The sequence below is a fragment of the Centroberyx affinis genome, unplaced genomic scaffold (genome assembly GCF_046629955.1).
Source record: "Centroberyx affinis isolate AG114_WGS23_722 - 3 ecotype Tasmania unplaced genomic scaffold, CSIRO-AGI_Caff_v1 ptg003487l_1, whole genome shotgun sequence".
In the NCBI taxonomy this organism is placed as follows: domain Eukaryota; kingdom Metazoa; phylum Chordata; class Actinopteri; order Beryciformes; family Berycidae; genus Centroberyx; species Centroberyx affinis.
This window is the reverse complement of record NW_027281444.1, coordinates 17,244-39,184: the sequence shown is the minus strand read 5'-3', so window position 1 is coordinate 39,184 and position 21,941 is coordinate 17,244. Positions and strand designations below refer to the sequence as shown.

Here is a 21,941-nt window from a genome sequence, read left to right as displayed (position 1 = left end):
GCAGCCTGTTCTGTTCTGAATTGAATTGAATTTGGTATGAAAGGGGTTGTATAAATCTTTGATAATCCAGTCAAGAGGAGATTATTAGATGCTTTTACGCTTTAACAGACTACTATCAATGTTTGGAATACAATATAAAAGCATCTGGTGCTTAATACTGGTGTCCACTTATACAATTAATTTGGAATCTTTAATAGGAAGGACGTCATCTGGCAAGATAAAATATTCTGCATGTAACCGTAGCCTTTGACCTTGCAGAGACTGCTTGGCAATGGAAAGCTGATGATATCGTGTAACATATGTTATGAGTTGTGACACCGTCAGCATGTTGTAATGTCATGTGCTCCATATCTCTCTCTGTCTGTCCACAGATTAACCATCAGATGGGGATTTAACTGTGTATGGTCTCTGATTTGCTGGTCTAATAGAGCAACTTAAAAACAGACATATCCTTACTGTGGATTTACCATTTGGTAATTCTAAAACAGCAGGCTTGGGCTTTAAGTTCTCATGGCTAATCTCTAACCAAGAAAATAGACGTTAGGTATTCTCCTCGCTACAAGTGACCATCCTTATAAATTTTGCATTCAAGTTTAGCTCAAACACAGTAACCAAGCTTCGAGGTTCGACCTTTGGTTTGGGCTGTCGGCCTGTTGTGTCACCATTGGAAGTTAGCTTTGTATGCCTTTAACTTGATCTACACATGTAGGCTACATAGAGTGCACACACACACACACACAAACACACATGCATTCTCTCTTAAACATGATTAGTTCGCTAGGGCCCCCTCCTCCTACACAACTGTCCTGAAGCAACCACCACTGTTGGAGTTGAAGCCTTGGTCACTGAATTGCTCATTCAGCTCAGCCAATGTTGTGTTTTTCTGTGTGTTTCTCCTAACAAAAAGGTCAAAAGTTGAATTTGTGGTCATCGTCTCTGCATCATCCTCCCTCCAAACAACTGCAGTGGGAAACAGAAAATCAAATTTTCCTCAAGGTTATGCAGCGTAACAGTTCCGTACCAATATGATGTATTGTTGTTGACTTGTTGACGGAAAGCAGGAACATTCAAACCTGGAGGCTCCATCACATGACAAAAGCTTATGTGTGTGTGTTTGTTCATAGTGGATTAGTTGGTGAAATTCATAGTGTGTGGTGAGGAAAAATAGTTCTGAGTGTATCATCATCATGCTGTGCATTAGGCAAGAGTGTGCGTGTGTGTGTGTGTGTTGTATTAGCAGAGCAGGCCATACTGTTTGCCATGTGTCTCTCATTAGGCTATCTTTGGCAGGCCTGACCGGTTCCACAGAGCTGAGACTCGCAGCTCAACAACGACACCATTCTCCACCAGAAACCGCTGCTCTCTTTCCTCTCACCCGGCCCAGTACCCTCCCCTCTCGCCCGGCTTCCCGTCACTCACGTCGGAATTGGATCAAGCTGAAATGCTTTAGCTCTTCGAGGAAAGTTTAGCCGAAAGGTTTGTGCTGTAGCTAAGGAGATGATTAGAGCATAGAGATCTCATGAAATCATTACTGTTTTTTTTTTTTTATAGATTTCTATTAAAAGCTCACTGGAGGAATTTGATGGTATTATTCCCCGTGGCTACTCCTCTGCGCCATAGAGCGATTATAGTATAATACTGGGCGGAGGAAAATGCCTCGAAGTTGGACTAAACAGCGATATCAGCCCTTTAATTTTTAAATGAAGAGTTGATGGTCTGTTGAAATTCTATTTGTAGAATTTACGAGGCCGGGGGATCAATATTTGCTGAATCTCTATTCTGTATAATTTGTTTCTGCGTCTATTAGCCCCTAGCTGAACTCATGTGTTTATCATACACTGCTCCACCCAGACAGAAGGGCCATGCAGTCCAGAGTGAAGTGAAAGGCTTCAGTGGGCCCTGTGGCACAGATAGACACACCCCAGTGGTCAACCTGTCTCACTGACCACACAGCAAGCTAACTGGATAGATTTAGATGACTAGAGGTCAGAAGAAGGCCTTGCACCTTTTTGTGTTTCTTTGGAATCCCTCCACCAGTTCCTAAGAACTATTCTGATATCCAGCTTTGGATGGCACTCAGAATCTAGCTCCGCCTCTCCTCTGTTTTCTTAGCTTAGGCTGTAATGCGGGTTAATCTTACTATGTTGGCAATGAATGAGTAGTAGACTCTTGTATTTCAATTATACGCTATCATATTAGAGATCAGATCAACCATGTGCAAGGAGAAGGTGTCTGAATTCTTTGGTTGATCCAGTCAGGACTTGTGTTACACCAGACTGAGTTGGACTGACAGTCTCTGGTCAGTTCAGGTGAGAGGACAGACTTGACTTGACTGACTGCCCTTCTCTGTTTTCACCTGCCCTCCAGTGACTGCAGAGGGCAGACCTCACACACAGAGCCAGTTGCATAACACAGACACTGTGTGTGTGTGTTTGTGTGTGTGTGTGTGTGTTCAGAAGCAGCATAGTCCTCGCTGGGTGCTGCTGGCTCAGGAGAAGGAGAAAGCGATGGCCTTGCAGTAACCTCACGTCCGCATTTAGAGCCGCACAGTCAGCACACACACGCACACACTCGCGCACATGCCCAAATAAAAATGCACTTAGCGTCTTTGTGGCCTTTTTGTTAGTGAAGCGTCTTGATTCAGTATTATCATCAGCTAAATGACAGCAAAGGGGCAAACAGGATAGTAGAGGGACACAGAGCCTGTACTGTAGCGGACTGCATATTGCTAATGCCTGATCTGATGTTAAAGATATAGATTATGAGCAGGTTTTTAAGCCACCAATCACAATAGCTTGGTGGCCCAATTGGCAAGTGGATAATGGATTTAATTGCCTTAGGTAAGGAATATGTGTTGGTCAAGTGGCAGAAAAATAATAAGACAGAATTCAGGCCTTTAGGCTTGGTCCAGGCCTGTGTGAGCCGTAAAGGTGGCAAGGAAAAGATTTGGTCATGAATTGGGTGTAGCAGTTTGTTGCAGCAGCAGTAGCCCACGGCTTCTCTGGTGCCTCTGGGAACAAGAGGCCCAATTCAGGGGAGACAGGAAGTGCCTGGGCGCCTCACTTCCTGTTTGCAGAGTTTGTCCCAGGCGAGAGAGTGGGAGGGAAGGGTGGACTGGTGCAACCTAAGGGGAGGAGAGGGTGGTGAGTAGGTTGGTCTTCCTCATTCTCTCTCATTCTCTCTCCATCTCTCTGTCTCTCTCTCTCACTCAAACACACACACACACACTTGCCTGCATAGCTGTGTAATTGCCTCTGTGCTGCAGTGCCTTTGGCAGCTGTGCCCCCTCATTTGTTTCAATTATCTACCATCTGACATGGCACTGTTACCATGGATAGAGTGAAGGGGAGACACTAAAAATGGGAAGTTTTAAGTACAGGAAGGCAACTTTCTTACATACAGGCTGTCAAATCCCGCACCTTATCAGCACTGCTGGTCACCTCCTACGTCATATTCAGATGATCCATGAGTCACAGACACACACACACACACCAGACTACCTTCCTTGTGAGGCTATATTTAATCAGGACGATCTCTGGTGAAGAGGCTCCTGGCTGCATATATTGCAGAAGAGAGAGCAGGGATGCTGCTGAGTGCTGACGGCAGCATGTTCTGAGGTGACGTTCATAACATTTATTACGTCCATGTGCAGCACTGTAGGGCTGCGGGCCAAACTCCCATCGGCCTTAAATACCTTCTTTTGTATCAGCAGAGCTCTTCTGCTTTCTGCCGGCTAGTTATGTGTTTGTAATCTAGACATGTTTTGTGTGAAGACTGAGCTAGTTAAAGTCTTGTGTGTAGCAGACAGATGTGTGTGCTGCACTCGCAACCGTCCCACCCCCCCTCTGGGAGAGATGATGTCACTGCATAAGCTCATCTGCCTTCCCAGGTGGGAGCCAGTTACTCCTCTGCTGCCAGCCAATCGGAGGCTTGTTTACACCTGAATCCCTTGGCGAGGTAGACACGCACACACACACGCATACATACTCACGTGCCCGGTGTTACTGTAAGAGCCGCTGATCTCATCTGCTCATAAAAGGATCATATTATATTGTTCTCACCATAGCTCATCATTTAACACAGCATATTACACATCTATAGAGGGTGAAGGGACACATGGGCATCACTGCTCGGCAGTGAACCGAGCCAAACGTTGTACAGCAGTGGAGGTTGTGAAAGGACACACATCCCCCTTTCCCTGCTGCAAGGGCGTCTATTGATTTGACCTCCCTTGTGTCTCCTTTCTATCCATCTCTCTTTTATTTTCTCATTCTGACACCGGCAGCAGCTGCCTCCGCCCACTTCCTTCCCTCGCTCATTGACAAACCATCTGTGGAACAGAGGGCATGCTTTTTGTTTGGGACCGTATGTCGGTGAGGATGTGTAAAAACAGTGTGTGCGTGCCTGTCCTTGCATGGGAGTGTGTGTCTGTGTGTCTGTCTCCTCTCCCTCAGCTGGCTGGCAGAGGGAGAGGACACGCTCTAATGTTTCCTCCATGCCAGTCTTCTCCGATGAAGGGCCGGGCTTCACTGTGGTCTCGCCGTCATCCCAACAATGCCCTCAAGGAGGGAAACATACATGTGTGGCTTTGTCCAGGAATTTCCATAACATGGCTCCTCTTTCTCTTTGTCTCCGAGCTTCCCCTCCCCTGTCCTCCCCTTCCTTTCCGCTGTTGTGGCTGTGACATGGAAACACGTGACCGCGTCTTATTCAACAACACCGCTTGTGTTGTGTCTTCACCCTCCGCCAAACACAAACGCAGCACGTTTTCTTTCTCCTCCTGATTAGCCCCGAGAGACTGATATTTCCTAACAACCCGACATGATCTACTGTCACAGCTAATGGACCGAAAATTAGTTTTAGGGTGGAAGACACACCTCTGTCTGAAAATGTAGACAGGAATTGATCTGCACTTAGGACCTTCTAGGCTACTTACAGCGCTTTGGTGGTGAAGATTGCAATCCTGCTGCCAAGTTCACAGCCCACTCATGTTTTCTTGTCATTGGTCTATGTTGCAGGCTAACCGTTACAGCCTTAGGTCTTGTTTTTCAGCTCCTGTTGTTTGGTAGCAGTGATGTTTTTGTTGTTATGGGTGGATGACGGCGAGAGGCGGTGCTGGTGGTTACATCATGTTCCACGCCCGCCTTCCCAGTGCGTCCCATGCCTCCCTCCTTGGCGAGATAATGCTTCCTCTCCGATCAGCAGAGGTGTCAGCCAGCCCCGCACACACACGCACACACATATTTACCTGCGTACACTGTACACCTCTAAGCCGATTAGAGGTTCAAATGCACACAAAGGAACACGCTCACAAGAGTACAGGTCAAACTGCAGCACACATCCTAAGCCCTCACCTTCTACCAGGCAGCGCTGACACTCATATTTTCCACCGGCTCGGTTGATGTCGGTTATCTGTCGGCCTCCTCCGCTCGCACGCTTCACTTCACTCCTTCACCAGTCCTGGGTGTGACCGCTTCCTACACCTTAGTCCACTCCCAGTGTTAATCAAACTCACACAATGGACCAGAGTTTCCTCTGCTATCAGATGGAGACCAGATCTCGTCTAGTCATCAGGGGTGGGACTTTTTTTTTGTTTTTTTTTTGTTTTTTCTTCTCAGGATTTCAGGATTTTTGGACACAACACTCATTCATCATCCCTAATGCAGATTACTATTTTCCTGCCCTTTTTTTTTACCCATTATTCCTTGTTTTTGTCTTTTTTGTCTTTTGTGTTCTGCCCACATCCCTGAGTCATCGCCCTTTTGAATAGAACTGAATGTGCTGCGAAGGCCCAGGCTGTCGCGTTGAATTGGGTAAAAGATAATACATGGAACTGAATTTGATTATAGTTTTTAATCAAGCGCCTTTTCAATTGTGGTACTTAGACAGAATGTGAAAGCACCACTAATGCATTTTTAAAACGCTCCACTCAGGGATAGTGCGTGGGCAGGCACTGCCTGTGCTCCCTCTGAAAATGTCCTTGTTCTCTTTGTTTGACCGCACGGTTGTTGTGATAAGCAGAGCAGCATATGTGAGTTGGCTGTTACTCTGAGAGACGAACTGTTCTGCCGTGACGCTAGTTAGGATAACTCCTACTGTACGAAACATTCCGGTAGATGGAGTTTGTGTTTTCTCTAAAGCATGTGTCATTGACCTTAGAAGGATTCATTGGGTATGTAACGCTGAAGGGAGGCCCACACGGGTGTTGGTCAACATATTCAAGGTCTTCCCTTTTCACCAGTGGGGGGGGGGGGTTGCATTAGGAAAGAAGGCTGAATAATTACTAATATCACATAACTTGGAAATAAACATGAGAGGAACCAATATTGCCTCCCACTCATTAGCTCAAGGGCACAAGTGGAAGCCCTTCAAATGCCTTATGTAAGGAAAACAAAAAGGTGTTTTTACATTTTCATTCAGGAGATCAAAAAAAGATACTTTTATCAGCAGCCTAAGACTCTTATAGGCAGGGAAACAAACTAATATTAAAGCACAGAGCTCTACAACTTGTTTACTATTCCACAGCAGCTCCAGCTTTGAGCATTTAGACTCGGTCAGTTGCAATGCTCTCAGGGTGAAAGAGCAGCGAGCCAGTGGCTAGAGCGAAATAAAATCAAATTACTAGTGTTGTTGCATACTCACATGCCAGATAGTCCAGTTCAGCTGTGTTCACTGTCTGCTGGGGCAGGACATGGATATGTTTCCCCAGGAAAGGGGTCCCCCAAACCCTCCTTTCATCTTTCATCTTCATCTTTGTTATTAGTAGATTACGAGTTATGTAATATAGCTAGAAACAGCTGTGTGTGTGTGTGTGTGTGTGTGGTGGAGCGAACTAATGTGAATTGACTTGTGATCTTAAGGCAATTTGTTAATCTCATCAGTGAGTTTTTAAAGTCATTATCATTTCTTGGAGGCCGTGATAATTGTCTCGTTTAGATTGTCTTTGAGGGAGGCTGGCCTGAACGGGTGACGCTCACCCCTCCCTGTCTTATGTAGAGATTTTCAACATTTCTTACATAGTCCCCTCATTCCATTGGTCACACTGTGTTTAAGTCAGAGAGCGATATGTTGAATATGCTGTTACTCCTTCACACAGTCCAACGGCACTCTCACCAATTAGTCTAAGGTTAAGTTTCTGTTTTCAAGGAACATTCTGTACATTTCTGTCATTGTGTGTGTGTGTGTGTGTATGTGTGGATGTGAGTCCGGTCTGGGAACTGCCATAGGTTACATGCATTCACATTCCCGTTCGTAGGACATCTGTGACTAAATGCCCTCACTTAGGAGTTAATGAGCTGGATCAGAGCAGGCATGCACAACCTTGGAACAGAAAACAACAAAAGAAAACGCCGAAAGTCCCTCTTCATGCACCCCACACCCTCCTCTTTATCTCTGCATCACTTGCCTCTAAGACTAACCCGCAACTCCTACAGTGCTGTCTTTGTGCCTTTCGTGATCCCATCTCTCCCGAAAGACCACTAGTGGACTTGTTAGCTTAAGCTTAAACCACGCTGTCGCCTGTTTCTTAGGTTTGTTAGATGGGTGTTCTTGGACACCTTCAGTCTTGGTTTTGGCACGTCACCTTCTAGCCTGCAGGTCTGGGCTGTTGTACAGTAGGCTGGCTACTCTGATCCTCTCTGCAGCTTTAACTGAGGGTCCTCTCTTCCTCACACAGACCTAGAAATGTGGGCTGGCACTGCCCTCTGTGTTTTTGTTGTTTTTGTTGTTTTTTTCCCTCCTCAGGACCATGAAAAGAGAGCTCTGTTCCCCTGAAGCCGTATGGCCTATCCCGCCATACTCCGCCCTACATACACACACACACACACACACACACACACACACACACACACACACATCCTGTGCAAACATGGGCGCTACCCCAATCCTTTTCCCGCCATCCCTCCTCTTAGTTCCCTCCATCCATCCCTGTATTCCATGACAGTCTTTCTCCTTCATCCATCCCGCCCTCTCTCTCTCTCACACACGCACACACACACACACACACACACACACACACACAGACTGCCTCTTGTCCTCCTGAGCAAACAGAAGCATGCGATTGCCCGCATCTCTCCCCCCTTCCTCCCCCCACCTCTCTTTTACATCATGAACACCCCTTTTCCTTGCCTTGAAACCTCACCTCTCCTTGTTCAGCGATTTTAAGTGCAGACTGAAGCACTGTGATCTTTCAAACTGACGCGATCCTGATCTCGCATCTTGTCTGTCTCTCTCTCTCTCTTTCTGTTTTTCACTTTCATTTCTCGCGTTCTTCACACTGCTCAGCCACAACAGTGGTGGAAAGTTACTCATTAAGTTTTACAGTCTTCAAAGGATACTGGGGTGTGTAGCGTCAGCACAGTGGTGGTTCAGTTTCAAGTATCAGGAAACACGCGCACGCACACACACATCTGAGCATCCACACCCTTATTATAAAACCCCGGAATGGAAAAGTAGAATGGAAACTCAGTCTAGCTGTGAGGTTGCGTCTGCACTGAGAGGCCTTGCTTTTCCATGGGTGGGTACTGCACTTGGTAACGTAAACTAATCTCAAATGCAAAAAGCAGCTAGGTTCTAATCGCTAGTAAACTCTGCTCCGAGGTCAGTTTTCTGCTCATCTCCAGGTATTAAAAGGTTGTGTATTTGACTGTAGTGCAATGCCCCATGGCTTACCTGTAGGTGGCAGTGTTGCACTCACATCCAGTTCTCTCTTCAACAATGTGTGCACAAAACAAGGAATGCTCCCCTCTCACGTGTCGGGCATGACGGCCAAACCACACTATCTCCAGTACCTCTCTCACATCCCTACGCACTGTTGTGAGTGTTCTGTTGGAACTGCAATCTGTATTTAATGTTTTTGTTTGGTTCTGAATTTTATCTGCAGGTTGGAATGTAGAGAGTTCAGCACGTTGTGTGTGTGTGTCCCGGCCTCAGTGCCAAGGTTACGAGTCCCTATCATATTCTTCCCAGGAAAAGTTGCATTCTTTTCCTTGCTGAGGTTTATTAGCAGAGTTCTGGGAAGACGGTGTAGCCTTGGGGAACCTTTTCTGTTTCCCCCAGCAGATCACAAGGCATTGCACGTGCACACACAAAACACACACACACACACACACACACACACACACACACACACACACACACACACACACACACACACACACACACACTCATTTTATACTCTGTTTGCAGGTGTAATGACTCCTATATCATGAGAACATTTCAGGGGAAGTTTATGCGCTCACTTCAGTTCTCTTGAATCCTCTGTTATTACCTTGCAGTTGCGGGCAGCCTCTCTCCTCTCTGAGAAGTCAATACTGGAGTATAGTTTACCCCCCTCAGGCTGCCTGTGTGTGTCTTGCCCCAGGCCCTGATGGTGTCAGATGATAATGACTTTGTCCCATGACACTGACGGAGTGACATTTGGTCTCTCACCATTACTGTCAGCCTCTCACAGCTGAGACAGACAGAGCCAGCAAACCTGACCCTGCCATAGACCTGCAGCCATTAGCAGGAAAGAAACCATTCCCCCCTTTTTTTACCAGCAGGCCTGAGGACAAAATCACATTCTGGCCATGCTATGAACACCTGTGTTGCAGTGGCACATCATTCCACAGGCTGGTTCTCTGCTACTTGAACCTGTCCATCTTGCACCTTGACCGCTCTTCTGCAACCTCGCTGCCCCATTATTTCATAGCTGACCTTGCACCTGATCCTCAGGGCTCACAGATACACGCTTGTGTCTTGGTCTGTGTGTGTATGGGTGTGTGTGTGTGTGTGTGTGTGTGTGTGCGCTTCCCCTATGACAGACAGGTGTTTGGCTTGCCAAGGTGGTGAATTATGGGATGGATGCAGAGGGATCGGCGGTAGACTCTCCCCTGCTGTGGAATGCTGGGAGGAGGAGTGCGCCGGGCGGCCGGGGCATGCTGTGACAGCCTCCCCCATTCAACTGCACTCTCTCACTCCTCCTCTCCACTCATCCCTCCAATTCCCTGTTATTATTATCATTCACTCTCCTGTTTCTGTTCTGTTTTTCACCTCCCTGCTCCTATTGCCGTCCCCTTCTGTGCTGCCCTCTCTTCACCCCTCTCGCTTAACTAATCTTAAATACTCCTCCTCCTCACTTCCTTCCTCTTCGTTCCTCTCGTTCTCCCGTTTCATCCTCCTCTACTCTTCATCTCCCATTCCGGCCAATTCCTACTGATAGTGTTTAATCTGAGCAGTAGCCATGGAGATGGTGATTTATAAACGTCTGGACACGAGTCTGGTATTTCTCATCTCCCGTCTTCCATCTCACTAAAGCCCTCTCTTCCTTCATCAGTCATAAACCAGTCAGAACATGGCCTCCCGTCTTTCAAACATACTTGGTTACTCTCCTTTGCAAACTTCCTTTTTGAAACGGCTCCAGTGCCAGAAAGTATGCAGAAACAATTTGACATTTTTGAAATACAACCTAACTTGACTCCTAATTGGATTATGAATGCGGTGGCAATTAGGCAGCTGAGTAATTTTTCCTTTGTGCCATTACTGCTGTTAAATGGAGCATGAGGTTATACCCCAACGTGTTGGCTCATGAAGTGCACATCCACCACCCAAACAAGATAAGCCAAGTCAAACCACATTGAGAGCTACCCTTCTAAAATCTCTTGCTCTTGACCTCTTTTAGTTCACTTTTCAAGCTCTTCTGTCTCCTCAGTTCTCTCCTGACTCTCCTTTGTTTAGCCAGGCTGTGTGTGCAGGGAGCGATGGCATGTCTTTGCATGCTGCCCTTCCCCTACTGGAATGCAGAGCATTAGGGAGAGGGATGGAGAGATGAGGCCAGGGAGAGAAAAGGAGAAAGAGGCTGGAGGGAAATGGAGATATAGAGAGGTCGGGTTATCCCCCTGCAAGGCCTCAAGGGGGAAAAAAAGAGAGGATAGGGTAAAGAGAAGTGGGACAGCATATTGATGGACAAGACCTGGTGTAGTCCAGTCCATCTTTATAGAGCCGATGCATCACTATGATGAATGAAATGCCATGTACTATCTAGTATAGAAAATGTGACGGCAATACATTACAATTGCATTTGGTGCTTAACCCACTGTGTATATCTGCGAGCCCACTGTGTAGAGAGGTGTGAGTGCTTTGAGGGAGGGGTGACAAATAAGTTAAGCAAACAAGGTTGACCAAGATTGTTGGTGAGCGCAGCGAGAGACTCCCACTCACTTGCTACTTTGCTCTGTTTTGATAACCACTATTCTCGTCCAGATTTTGTCAGTACATGCACAGACACGCTGTCTACCGAGGCTCTATACAGGTCACACATAGTCAACATAGTCAACATCCACTGTTTGCTGTAGATTGTTTTTGTAAAAGTGGAGGGTGGGGGTAAATTTGGTTCTGGGACCCAGTTTGCTCCCTGACCCGTGCCAGGATCAGTCTCCATATGTGTTGCAGTTTAAGAATGGCTCTTATTTGGAATATATGGACACTTATGCTGTAATTGTAATTTTTTGGAGAGCAGGCTGTGAAATAAGAACAGATGATGAATTTTGATTGTATTTACATTTTCCTAGCGATGGGGGCAATTTTCCACAAAAAAGGAAACGCTGCAGTGTCTTGTCTGATAGAGTAGGTTCAGGCTGGTATTGCAGGGCAGGTCGCAGGGTTCAGTGTGTGGAGTGTCTCCTGGCCCTGCTGACCTCTATCTGGGCCTATAGAAATCCCCCAGGCACTAAGACCATCAGCCTGCACTGTTTTCACTGGCTAAGGCCTTACCTAAACACACTACACACCCGCACGCACCCAGAACGCAACACCAACTGAAGTTCTGCCGGCGCTCAGAGAGCAACTTGGAACCGCTCTGATTTTGATTTCATTTTTTTTTTTATGTGGTTGGGTGCCTGACCTGTCTGTCATGTTGATCTAAGGTATGATTGGCTGGAGATTCGTTTTGGCAGGGGTGGGACTGAGCTGTTGCCAGGTCCCGAGGCGCATCTGCTGCGGTTGTGACTCATCTGTTGCTGGCCAGGAATCAGTGTTTTCTTTGTCTCAAATAGGTGGAATGTCCGCCGACTTTCAGACCCAACCTGTTAGGCCAGCCAGCCATCCATCTCTATCAGCAGTGAACAGAGAGCCCCGGGCCAACACGCTTTGCCCAAGATGTGACACCAACTTGGACAACTTTTTATAGTTTTATGTGGGTTTTGATTGTTGTTGTTCATTAATTGCCCAGTGTCACTTTGCTATAGCAATAGATGAGTAAAACCTGCTTTGTTTCCATTCCTCAGAGTTCGCCATACCAATTTTTTAACTCAGATAGAGGACCACCTCCTAACCGGGGCGTTGTGACGTCAGCAACGCAATGATTTGAATTACTTGCATTTTTCCACCGCCTTCTTTATTTTCCTTGCATTATCTCCTGGTCAGATCACAGTTATTGATGGTCGGCTGCACTTATCAGATTAAGGCTTAACACTGGGCCGTTCCATCAGTTTGCCTACCAGTCACAGGGCCAGCCTCTATTGACGTCACAGTATTTCCATAAACTTCCTCCTCCCTGTTAAATGAGTGATGTGTTTTTTATTAAATCTGTGCCTGTGCTGTCTGTGTCTCCAGGGTGGTTGTCTTTGATGAGGTTAGCATACTTGAAGCAGCTGGTTAGTACTGATACAAAGTCAGGCTATTGGTTCAATCTCTAGACCTACACATGCTTTTGTTATGTTAATCTGATCTGAAACGTGTGGTACAATTGTTAGTGTCTCTCTACAAACATCACAGCTTTAGATTCAGGCTGCTTATTCTTTCTTTCATAATTGAAAAGATCCTCCATTCTCCCCAAAACATTTTATATAGGCCTATTAATAAATGGATTGTTTTAAGAGAAGTAGCCTATCATTTTTATTATCGAAATCATTGATTGATTCATTAGAGAACACGTTCTTGGCTATGTAAGTAAGTGTGTTATTACAGTTTGTATGTACAGTATGTGTGTGTGTGTGCTCACATGCAAGTACAGGATGCCTGGAAGATCTGGTATGCGTAGTGTGTGTGTGTGTGGGCGTGTGTGAGACAATGTTCTGTGCTCGCCTGGGTGGCAGATGAGTGATGCCATGTCTTGTCTGGAGAGAGGAGGGAAGGTGAAGTGTGACGTCGGCGGGAAGACAAGAAAGAGTAAACTTCTGTCCGCCAGACGACGGAATGCGGCCGCTGGTTTCCACTCGCGTCACCCGTTGTGTAAGAATTTGCTGAGGGGGTCCAAGTTGTACCTAAATGGCACTGTCTCTATCTCCATCTGTATTTGTTAGCGGACAGCTCACATAGCATGGTGTAGCCTACGGGTGCGGGGTGCGACTACATGTTGCCTTTTTAACCTACGAAGACTGAACTCTAAGTTATTAGCCACCTGCTCTTTGACTTTGAAGCCCGATTCATTAAAGGTCTTTGTCTGGACTAGCTCAGTGCAGAGGCCCGGGCCAGGCCATGCCCCAGTGATCCTGAATGGCCGTCTTCTATTTTAGGTGACCGCACCGATCTAATAGTTAGAAGCAAATTGATGGAAAGTTCTCTGCGCATGGATTTCCATTACAGCGACTGCTTTCACTTGAGTGGTCACCTCAAGCGGTGTGGGCTCGACGCCATTTAGGACTGTTCGCCCTTAACCTCGGTCTCACTCCCCCCCCCCCTCCCCTTCTGTACAGTTCCCTCTGTAGTACTGTCTCTCGCCCGCTTGCTCAGTCACTGATTCACTCGCTCATTCATCCATTTGTGCATACCCAAGCACACACACTCATACACACCCACACCGTATATTCCCCCTCCCCCTGGTCTCTGTATTCTTTATGGGCCAGGCAGGCTGATACTATATTTAGCTGCAGGGGAAAAGTCTGTGCCCTGTTCTGGTCTCTCTCTCTCTCTCTCTTTCTCCACCACCACAGCAGCAGCCACTCACAGGGCCTCCGGAGCACCCAGCTCCACCCACCCAGCCTTCCTCACCCTCTCCCCTCTGAGTGTGCTCTCTGCTGGGGCCGGACGGAGAGGCATGTGCCCCTAGTGTGGTAGGCAGGAAGGGAGTCAGAGCCATGCAGGATGAGCGTGCAGATTGACTGTGATGAGAAGCCCCTATCCGACCCTCTGTCCCTTTGATACTTTCAGATAGATTCACATGAACAAATAGGGGCTCACTGACACAATCAAGCAGCATCTCATAAGGTCCAGCAGTCCACACTGGGCATGCTCCACTGGCATTTCTGCATATGCTACAGCCTCACTATCTCTTTTATCTCTCTCTTTCAATATCTTGCACCCACACACACATACATGTGTACACACACACGCACTCGAAGTGTGCAGGGCTCCAGAGATCCCTTAGATTAGCCTGTCTTTGTGTGTGTCCATGCTACAGCAGCCGGCTGGTATTTCTCACATCTGCAGCTGCACTGCGGCCCCACAGGTCCTGCCTGAGGAGCGAGAGGGAGGGAGAGAGAGAGAGAGAGAGAGACAGACATGGTGAAGAAAAGGGGAGACAATGAGAAGGAGAGGCGAGTAAAAACAAACCAGGAGTGGGAGGGGAAATGTGTGGAGAGAGGAATGGAAGAGAGAATGAGAGAGGAGGTTTGGTGAGGGCCAATAATTAGAGGGAAGCAGAGTGAGAGAATGGTAGTTCCACAACACTAGTTGTAATTTTCTCATGATTCGCACGGCTCTCCATGTTCAGTGTTCATTTCCTCCCCTCCATTTTGCACTTAAGTGTTTGTGGCTCACTGAGCTGTCTACTGGATTCTTAATTTGAATACACTTCATATTCAAGTATGTTAGCATGTCCATAATGTCATAGTTCTCCTGTCCAACAATTCTTACATTTCTCTTTGTAAATCCTTGAGAATTTGGCCCCAAGACCTTCACAGAAACCTTGAGATATCCATATGAATCAGCCTTGCTGTGTCTCTCTTTGTCTGATTCCCTCACCTGCGCTTTCTTAACAAAGTCAAGTTTGAACATGCCTGCCTGCTGCCAGCTTGTCGTAGTTTGACTCCAGGTGAAGTTCAGCATCAACAGGAGGAATGTCGCCCCATAGTCCCAGCATGCACACTGTGCAAACCTCTGCTAAACCTGGCACCAGTCCCCACACAGCTAGGAGTGACGGTTATGAGGCACCGCGCACTGACCTAATCTTAGTTTACACACCTTTTTAGCCTGATGTACATCTTATGTACATGTACATCATCTATACGTACATCATAGTATAGGTCATGCTTACTAGCATTATATGAAGACAAAGTATTTTAAGGGAGGGGAAAAAAACCCCAGAATTGAATGCTTTCCTGAAAATGTAATTGCTTTTTGTTCATGTTGGTGGTTGCTTCCTCTATTTACCCACCTTTTTATTTACCATTACATCACTGATTAGCGGTATTGATATTGGTTTATAATTTGATATCAAATTATTGGTAATGTACAATATGTTTTGCTTGCTCTGTTTGGCATATTTACCGAATTATCTTTTTTTTTTTTTTGCTTTATCATGGAAAAGTGGTCATTGTTGTATTTGAAATGGATCCATATATAATGTAGCGAATTCTTTATTGCATTGTAGTTCCCAGTTACTAGCCGACCACCTGTTGCTACATTGTAACTACTACACCTCAAGGAAACGCATGAACCACGTCCACATGGGCAGACTCTGACGTATTCACCATCGATGACTCTCCCCTCCGCTGATTGGGCGAAAGTCGAGAAAGGGGAGGGCGCTCACGAAAGTCTTCACAAAGTTTTTTTTCCTGTGCAGTCAGAGTTTCAGATAGATAAAAATCCCGAGGTGTATTCACACAGGTATCCTACAGTCCGAATAGTGTGGAGAAGAGAGATATTCCAGCATCAAATCTACATGTTTTAAACTATGGTCGGAGACTACTCCTCTCTCTCTGGAGATAAAACGGATATGCACTCGCAAAGAAACTCAAAAAACGGACTAAGTTGCAAAATGGTGCTTCAAGCAGTCGGCAAAGTTCTAAGGTAAACTCAATGTTTGTTATTTTAAATCGACAAAATACCAGAGAGTATCCGAGTCGAGCCCGTACCTTAAATGTGACAAATGCTTTATGTTTTATTCATGTAGTTGCCACAGACCGAGGGAGTGCACTGTCCGAGTCAGGAGGTTGAAACGTGTGTTCATATATCACACGCTTATGCTCTCTCCGCAATGAACAGCCTGTAGTCGACTGTGTATTTGCACTATTTGCTGTGTAACCCCCCGACATCGTATTACATATTCAGAGGTATTACTACTGTGTTACAAACGCCTAATGCCTTAATAGTGATTCGGTGTAATGTTGAAAACGCGAGGCTGCGCTCTGCGCTCTCGTGGCCCGTCTGTATTTTCTAAAACTGTCAACAACTAAATATTTTCATTCTAAATATCAATTTTTGTCATGTCTCGAAAACTTGGCATGAAGGGGGGATTGCTGTCTCTTCTCAGCAGCAATTATTAGCGCTCCGGGACCCTTTGGGGTTCCGGGGTCACAGCAATCCACCAGTCAGTGATACCGTGTAGGAAAGCGTCAGTCTCCTTTAAGCAGCACTCAGCAGCCCGACAGCTCTCCCCAGCAAGACTGAACAAGACCAAGAGGCAACGTGATACTGCTTCCTCATCTAGTGTGATGAATAATTTAAGACCGGTTCCGTTTTAACTTAGAAAATCTAAACAGACAATTATTTGAAATCACAGGAATCAGCTGCTTTAATCTTTTGGCTAGATGTGTCACTTTGTGGCTCAAGGTTGGATACAGCAGGCCTCTTATTCTTAAAGTCCCATCTTCCAGCATCATAACCACACTGTACACTTTCAACTTAAAATGAGAGGAAATAGACTAATTACATGGCTTCAGAATTGAAAGTACACCGGACATGCATCTGCTTGCCTATTAATAAAAAGGCTATGTATCCAGACCATGTCCAAACCGCATATGACAATGCACACGTAAGACTTAAAGAATGTATGACCTAAATAGCAGTAGCAGTGTTAAGTGTGTTTATGTGTCAAAAGGGACGCAAACAGAACCCCCGTCAGAGTTAATCCCATGAAGAATCAATGCAATTCAAGAAGAACGTCTGCGACACAGTTTGCCTGGAGGCTAGCCAGTTGTGGGTAAAAAAGCCCAGTTTACATCTGTGTATTTGCCCTCTCTGTGTCATGTGAAGGAGACATGCAGTCATTATGAGTGTGTTCCTTCAGGGGACAAGACTCTGCTGCTAATACTTTTGTGAAATTTCCTCTTACCTTTCAAGTCTGTGGACAGGTGCCTTTTCAACCGCCGGCCCAAAGGGCAAATGCCTCGCAGCCTATTGTCTCCTGGGATGTGAACAGTGATAGTATGTGAAGAATATCCACCATCTTAGGATCTCTAACAGAATGTAGGCTGAACGTAATGGACGCAGCCAAAAGCATTATTGTACAGTATGCATGTCTGTTGTAAGACCTTTAACAGGTAGAGACAAGTTCTACTGCACGCCTCTGTTTTACAGGGAACTTAATTGCCTTTCCTCAGAAATACCACACTGGTGGTAATCAGCTGGTTTGTTAGAAGCCACCACCTTTAATGTATTTACCTTTTATCACCTGTGTGGGGGGAAAAAAAAACATTGGGGAGTTTCCAGAAATTTGACCTCTGAGGAAAGAGCTGAACAAAAGAGAGACTTAATCAAAGTTAACAAGAATGCATAGTTTTAGTTTTAACAGGGGGGGCTGGACTCTTTTACAGCTCAACTCTTACCCTGTTTCCTCCTTAAAATGAATGGTTGAATGCCCTTGGGTTGGAAGCAGGTATGAACAGTAGCATGGCAAAGATAGTTAAGAGAGCTGTTAGTGGTAAATTCCCCAGAAAGAGAATGCATGGCCTTGTGTAATCTTGGCTGGTTTTTCAAAACATTCTGATGCTTAAACACACTGGTTGCTGGAATAGTTAAAAATGTCTATCTTCCCCCCCCTTTTATTATTTGATTCAATAATCATTGAGATGGACTGACTGGATTGATCATAGTGTGTGGAAAACTCCCATTCAAGTCATATCATTCACGTCAATCATGTCAAATCAATATTTAAACTAGCCTTGTTCAAAGGAGCAAACCCAGGATACATTTGTCAAGTGCTTAACCAGCGGCTCAGTCTAATCTCATTTTACCCCAAACCCCCCTTCCTGTCACACATGTGCGTTGTGATGTTGATGAAGCTGCGTTAACAGTGTCAGCGGGGGGTCCTCATGTACTCCACAGGCCCGAGAGCTTCTGAATGGGATTTAGCACAGGAGGACAGGAGGGGAGAGGAGGTAGCGAGAGCTCTACTGGTTTGGGGTCAGTAGTTGAATCAGAGCGCTATGTGTTTCATGTTTAGGCTTGCACTCTGGCTGCAATCTCATTTACTGATTTACAGTGCTGTTGACACCCCCGGTGATGCTGCTGATTAGGTGGCGGCAGCTGTGCTTTTTTTTGTTCCGTCCCCTCCAGAACCTGGAGTGAAATATTAGGGTTTTGGAGTTTTTGTGTATGGACACTCTTTTCCAAAAGGAACATCAAAATCAGGTACAAGTTAGTGAGACAAGAAGGCTATTCTGTAGACCTCAGCATTGCAAGGCTAAACCTCTGGTCTGGTCCATCCTTAACTTGGGCTCTTTTTAGCCCCGTAATGGCCGCCGTGGTTTAGCTTGGCTTGGCTCAGACTGGCTGCTCTGCTCTGCTCTGTGGTTTTTCGGGGAAAAGAGCCATTGAGAGTCTATTCAATTTGAATCCTGAAATAGATCAGGAGGCCTGGCTTGGAGCAAAGCGATCTTCCTGACTGAAGCTGCTCTCTTTACAAAATGGCAGAGCTCTCGCTCTCTCTCTCTCAAGTCTAGTCTTATCAGTATAGATTGGAGTGATATCCTGTTTCTATTGATGTTTTAATAAAGTTCTTTTAATCCAAATGTTATGAAGCCCATGAACAAAGTTTGCAAAAGAGGAAGCGACTTCCTGACATTTGATTGATTCCATCTCTGACCTCTCAGGTGGTGTTTGGAGGTCAAGACAGTTAGTAGTGGATTGGTGTTTCTGGGTAATTTTTCTTCAGTAATGGTCAGAGAAGACTTCTGATTGTTGTCTGCAGTGCATGCTATTGCTCATATCCTTATCGTAGACACTGGGGCTGTTTTCCAGTGAAATGGTATTGTATGAGGGCCAGAGGGCGATAAGAGAAGCATATCTTTATTCCTTGGTATGTGTCTTCATGTACCATAAAGATAAAAAGAAAGAGACTATGTTCTTGAGACTTTTCAGATATACCCTCCCTTCTGCTCCTCTGGGAGAAAATGTGGTTCTTTTCTGGCTCTGGCGTCATTGTGTTTGCCCTGGAGTGCGAGTGCCTTTGGCCGCAGATCTGGGATCATGATGCCCTCCCCAAGTCATTCTTTTTATCATTACATAACCAAAAGGAAACTTATCTCAGATCAATATAAGAAGCAACCTTCTTGATTCCTCTACTGTATTAGAAGGTGGCAGTGGCAGACATCTTCTTCATCATCTTGTTTAATAGTGCTGGATGGATGCAAGCGCTGTTCACCCTTGCAGATCACATTAACTGCATCCATATGCCAATAGTTAGATTCCTCCGCAATCCAGCAGGCCAATTTAAGCAACAGTTGTGCAATATTGGGCTTGGCAGGAGTCGCAGGCTTAAGGGGAAAGTCATTACATGGGTTTAGTTAGAAAGGGGTTGAGAATCTAGTTGCATTAAACGCATTCACATCGCATAACACACCAATAAAAACAAAAACCGGGGCCTCTGGTTTCTATATAAAGTCATAGCATGTGCGTCAGTGCTGATTGAATCAGTGCATGTTTTGGTATTGAGGTGATACCTAACTATGGAGTCGGCACCTTCAGCTGTCAGCATCGTCTGAAGTTTTCCTGCATTGAAGCATTGGTGTGTGTGTGTGTGGAGAGGGTTGCTCTTTAATAGCAAATTGTATCATTTTAATGTAAGCACTTAAACTAATTCCCGAGCATAGTTCTGTAATGTGGTCCCGAGTGATTCCTCTATTAATTGGAACCAGGTTCTGGTAATGAGACAGGCTTGCGGTGTACCTGCCAGAGGGCTGCTTCTCTTTACAGAAGGGTTATTTTAGAACGATGTGTATTCAGCATTCAGCAGGCACGCAGTTAGCTAACATACAGCAGCCGACCAGCGATAAACGCACCAGTGTAAGAGTTCTGCCAAGAGATCTGCCTTACGCATACACCTCAAGATTGTGAACGATGTGTGTGCACAGGCAGACTTGCAAGGCGCACACGTGCCTGCAGCACAAACACACTCTCAGACTAGACATCACTCGCTTCTTCTGGTTTTCTCGAGGTCTCTGGTGGTATCAGCCTTGTGACGCAGCTGTTGAGACCAGCTGGTTAGGCCATGAAAAGGGAGAGGGGTTACAGTCGGAGGTCTGTGTGAGTGTCTGTGTGTGTGTGTGTGTGTGTGTGTGTGTGCTTGTATGCAGAAGTGTGTATATGTGTGCATGTGTGTGACAATGTGTGTATGTATATGTGTGAAGGGGTGGGCTGTGGGTGAAAAGGGTGAAAGGTAGTGAGTAAAGTTTGGGGGGGGTGTCTAGATGAAAAAAGTGAAAGGGGTAAAAGAGAGACGGGCGGACAGACAGGGTCTAACAGCTGTCTGCTCAGTCACTCCTCAGCTCACTACACTGACCTCAATGTCACCCGACTATACAACCCTACTTCCCTATTGTTTTTATTGCAGATAAACACCAGTAAGTCTGTCTTCTCGCCACTCTCTCTCTACCTCTTTCTCTTTCATGTATAAACACACAGCAGTGCCAGGTGTAACGTGTGGACCTGCAGCTCTATGTGTCATCTTCTATCCTAAAGTAAACTAGATGTGAACAAGTTCAAACGTCGCACATGATTTTCTCATGGGTCTTAGCAGTCCCCATGTCATTCCACTGAGCTTGACCAGGTCTGTGGATTGTGAGCCCGTACCACAGATGGGTTCCTGCTGGTGCCAGGCAGGCTGTGGCCGTTCCCCGGCCCAGAGACATGTGCTTGGCCCTGGCCTCAGTTCCCCTCTACTCCTGCCTTCTGGCCTGCCCTGATCTGGCCTGGTCTGGTGTGGAGAAGCAGGCATCTGCTGCCTTTTATGGCAAAGACTTGCCTGGGAGAACTTTACCAGGAACAGACAAAGCTGTGTGTGTGTGTGTGTGTGTGTGTGTGTGTGTGTGTGTGTGCGTGCGTAGTGAAGACAGACTATGTACGTATGAGGGGAGGAGTGCTAGCATAGAGGAAGTTTTCTTTATCCTAAAATAAACTAATGGCTCCAGAATTTCATCCCCCCTCCCCCCTACCACACAAATGTTCGCAAGAAGAGGAGGAGGCGTTTTTATGGAAAATGACGAAATTACAGAGGGAGAGAGGCAGGAAATAGCTCAGTGAAACAGAATGTTTTCAAAAGGAAAGGGGGGGGGGGAAAGACCTGACTTGAAACTTTCACAGGAGCCGAATGGTTTTCTGAGGGGCTTACCAAAGCCTTTGAAAAGTTGTGCGAGCTGACGGTATCTGTGGATGAAGCTCTTTTCCCCGGTAAGCTCTTTCACATGACGGAACATGTAGCTCACAGCACGAAACCACACGGACCACATGAATCTGTCTCTGCTCTGCTCCTTATGAGCCGGACGGGGAGGGGGAGCACGATAAAAGAGGGGAGGGAGACGGGTAGGGAAGGAAGCAGACAGAGATAAGGAGAAATGAAAAATAAGATAAGACAAGAGCTGGAGAGACATCTTTATTAAAGAAAGGAACAGTAATTAAAAATGTGAGTAGAGGTCAGGGGATGAGGGAGATGAAAAGCGGAGAGGTCAGGATGGTGGTGAAGGACAGAGAAATGAAGGGGAAGGGCAGAGAGAGATGAAAAGAGAGGGCAAGGATGGGAGTGCGAG

General features: G+C 46.1%; 1 protein-coding gene across 4 annotated transcripts in view; it reads left to right on the top strand.

Annotated features, from left to right (window-relative positions):
- Window positions 1–21,941, top strand: part of mob2a (MOB kinase activator 2a) — a 63,821-nt gene that overhangs the window by 31,105 nt on the left and 10,775 nt on the right. The window contains exon 1 of one of the 4 annotated variants that reach the window (XM_071539677.1): window positions 15,778–15,987. The exons of the other annotated variants lie outside the window; for them this stretch is intronic. Within the exon in view, the coding sequence (XP_071395778.1) occupies window positions 15,872–15,987 (116 nt within the window). The 5' untranslated portion in view covers window positions 15,778–15,871. Of the gene's footprint in view, window positions 1–15,777; window positions 15,988–21,941 lie in introns of those variants that run through there. 4 annotated transcript variants of the gene reach the window in all.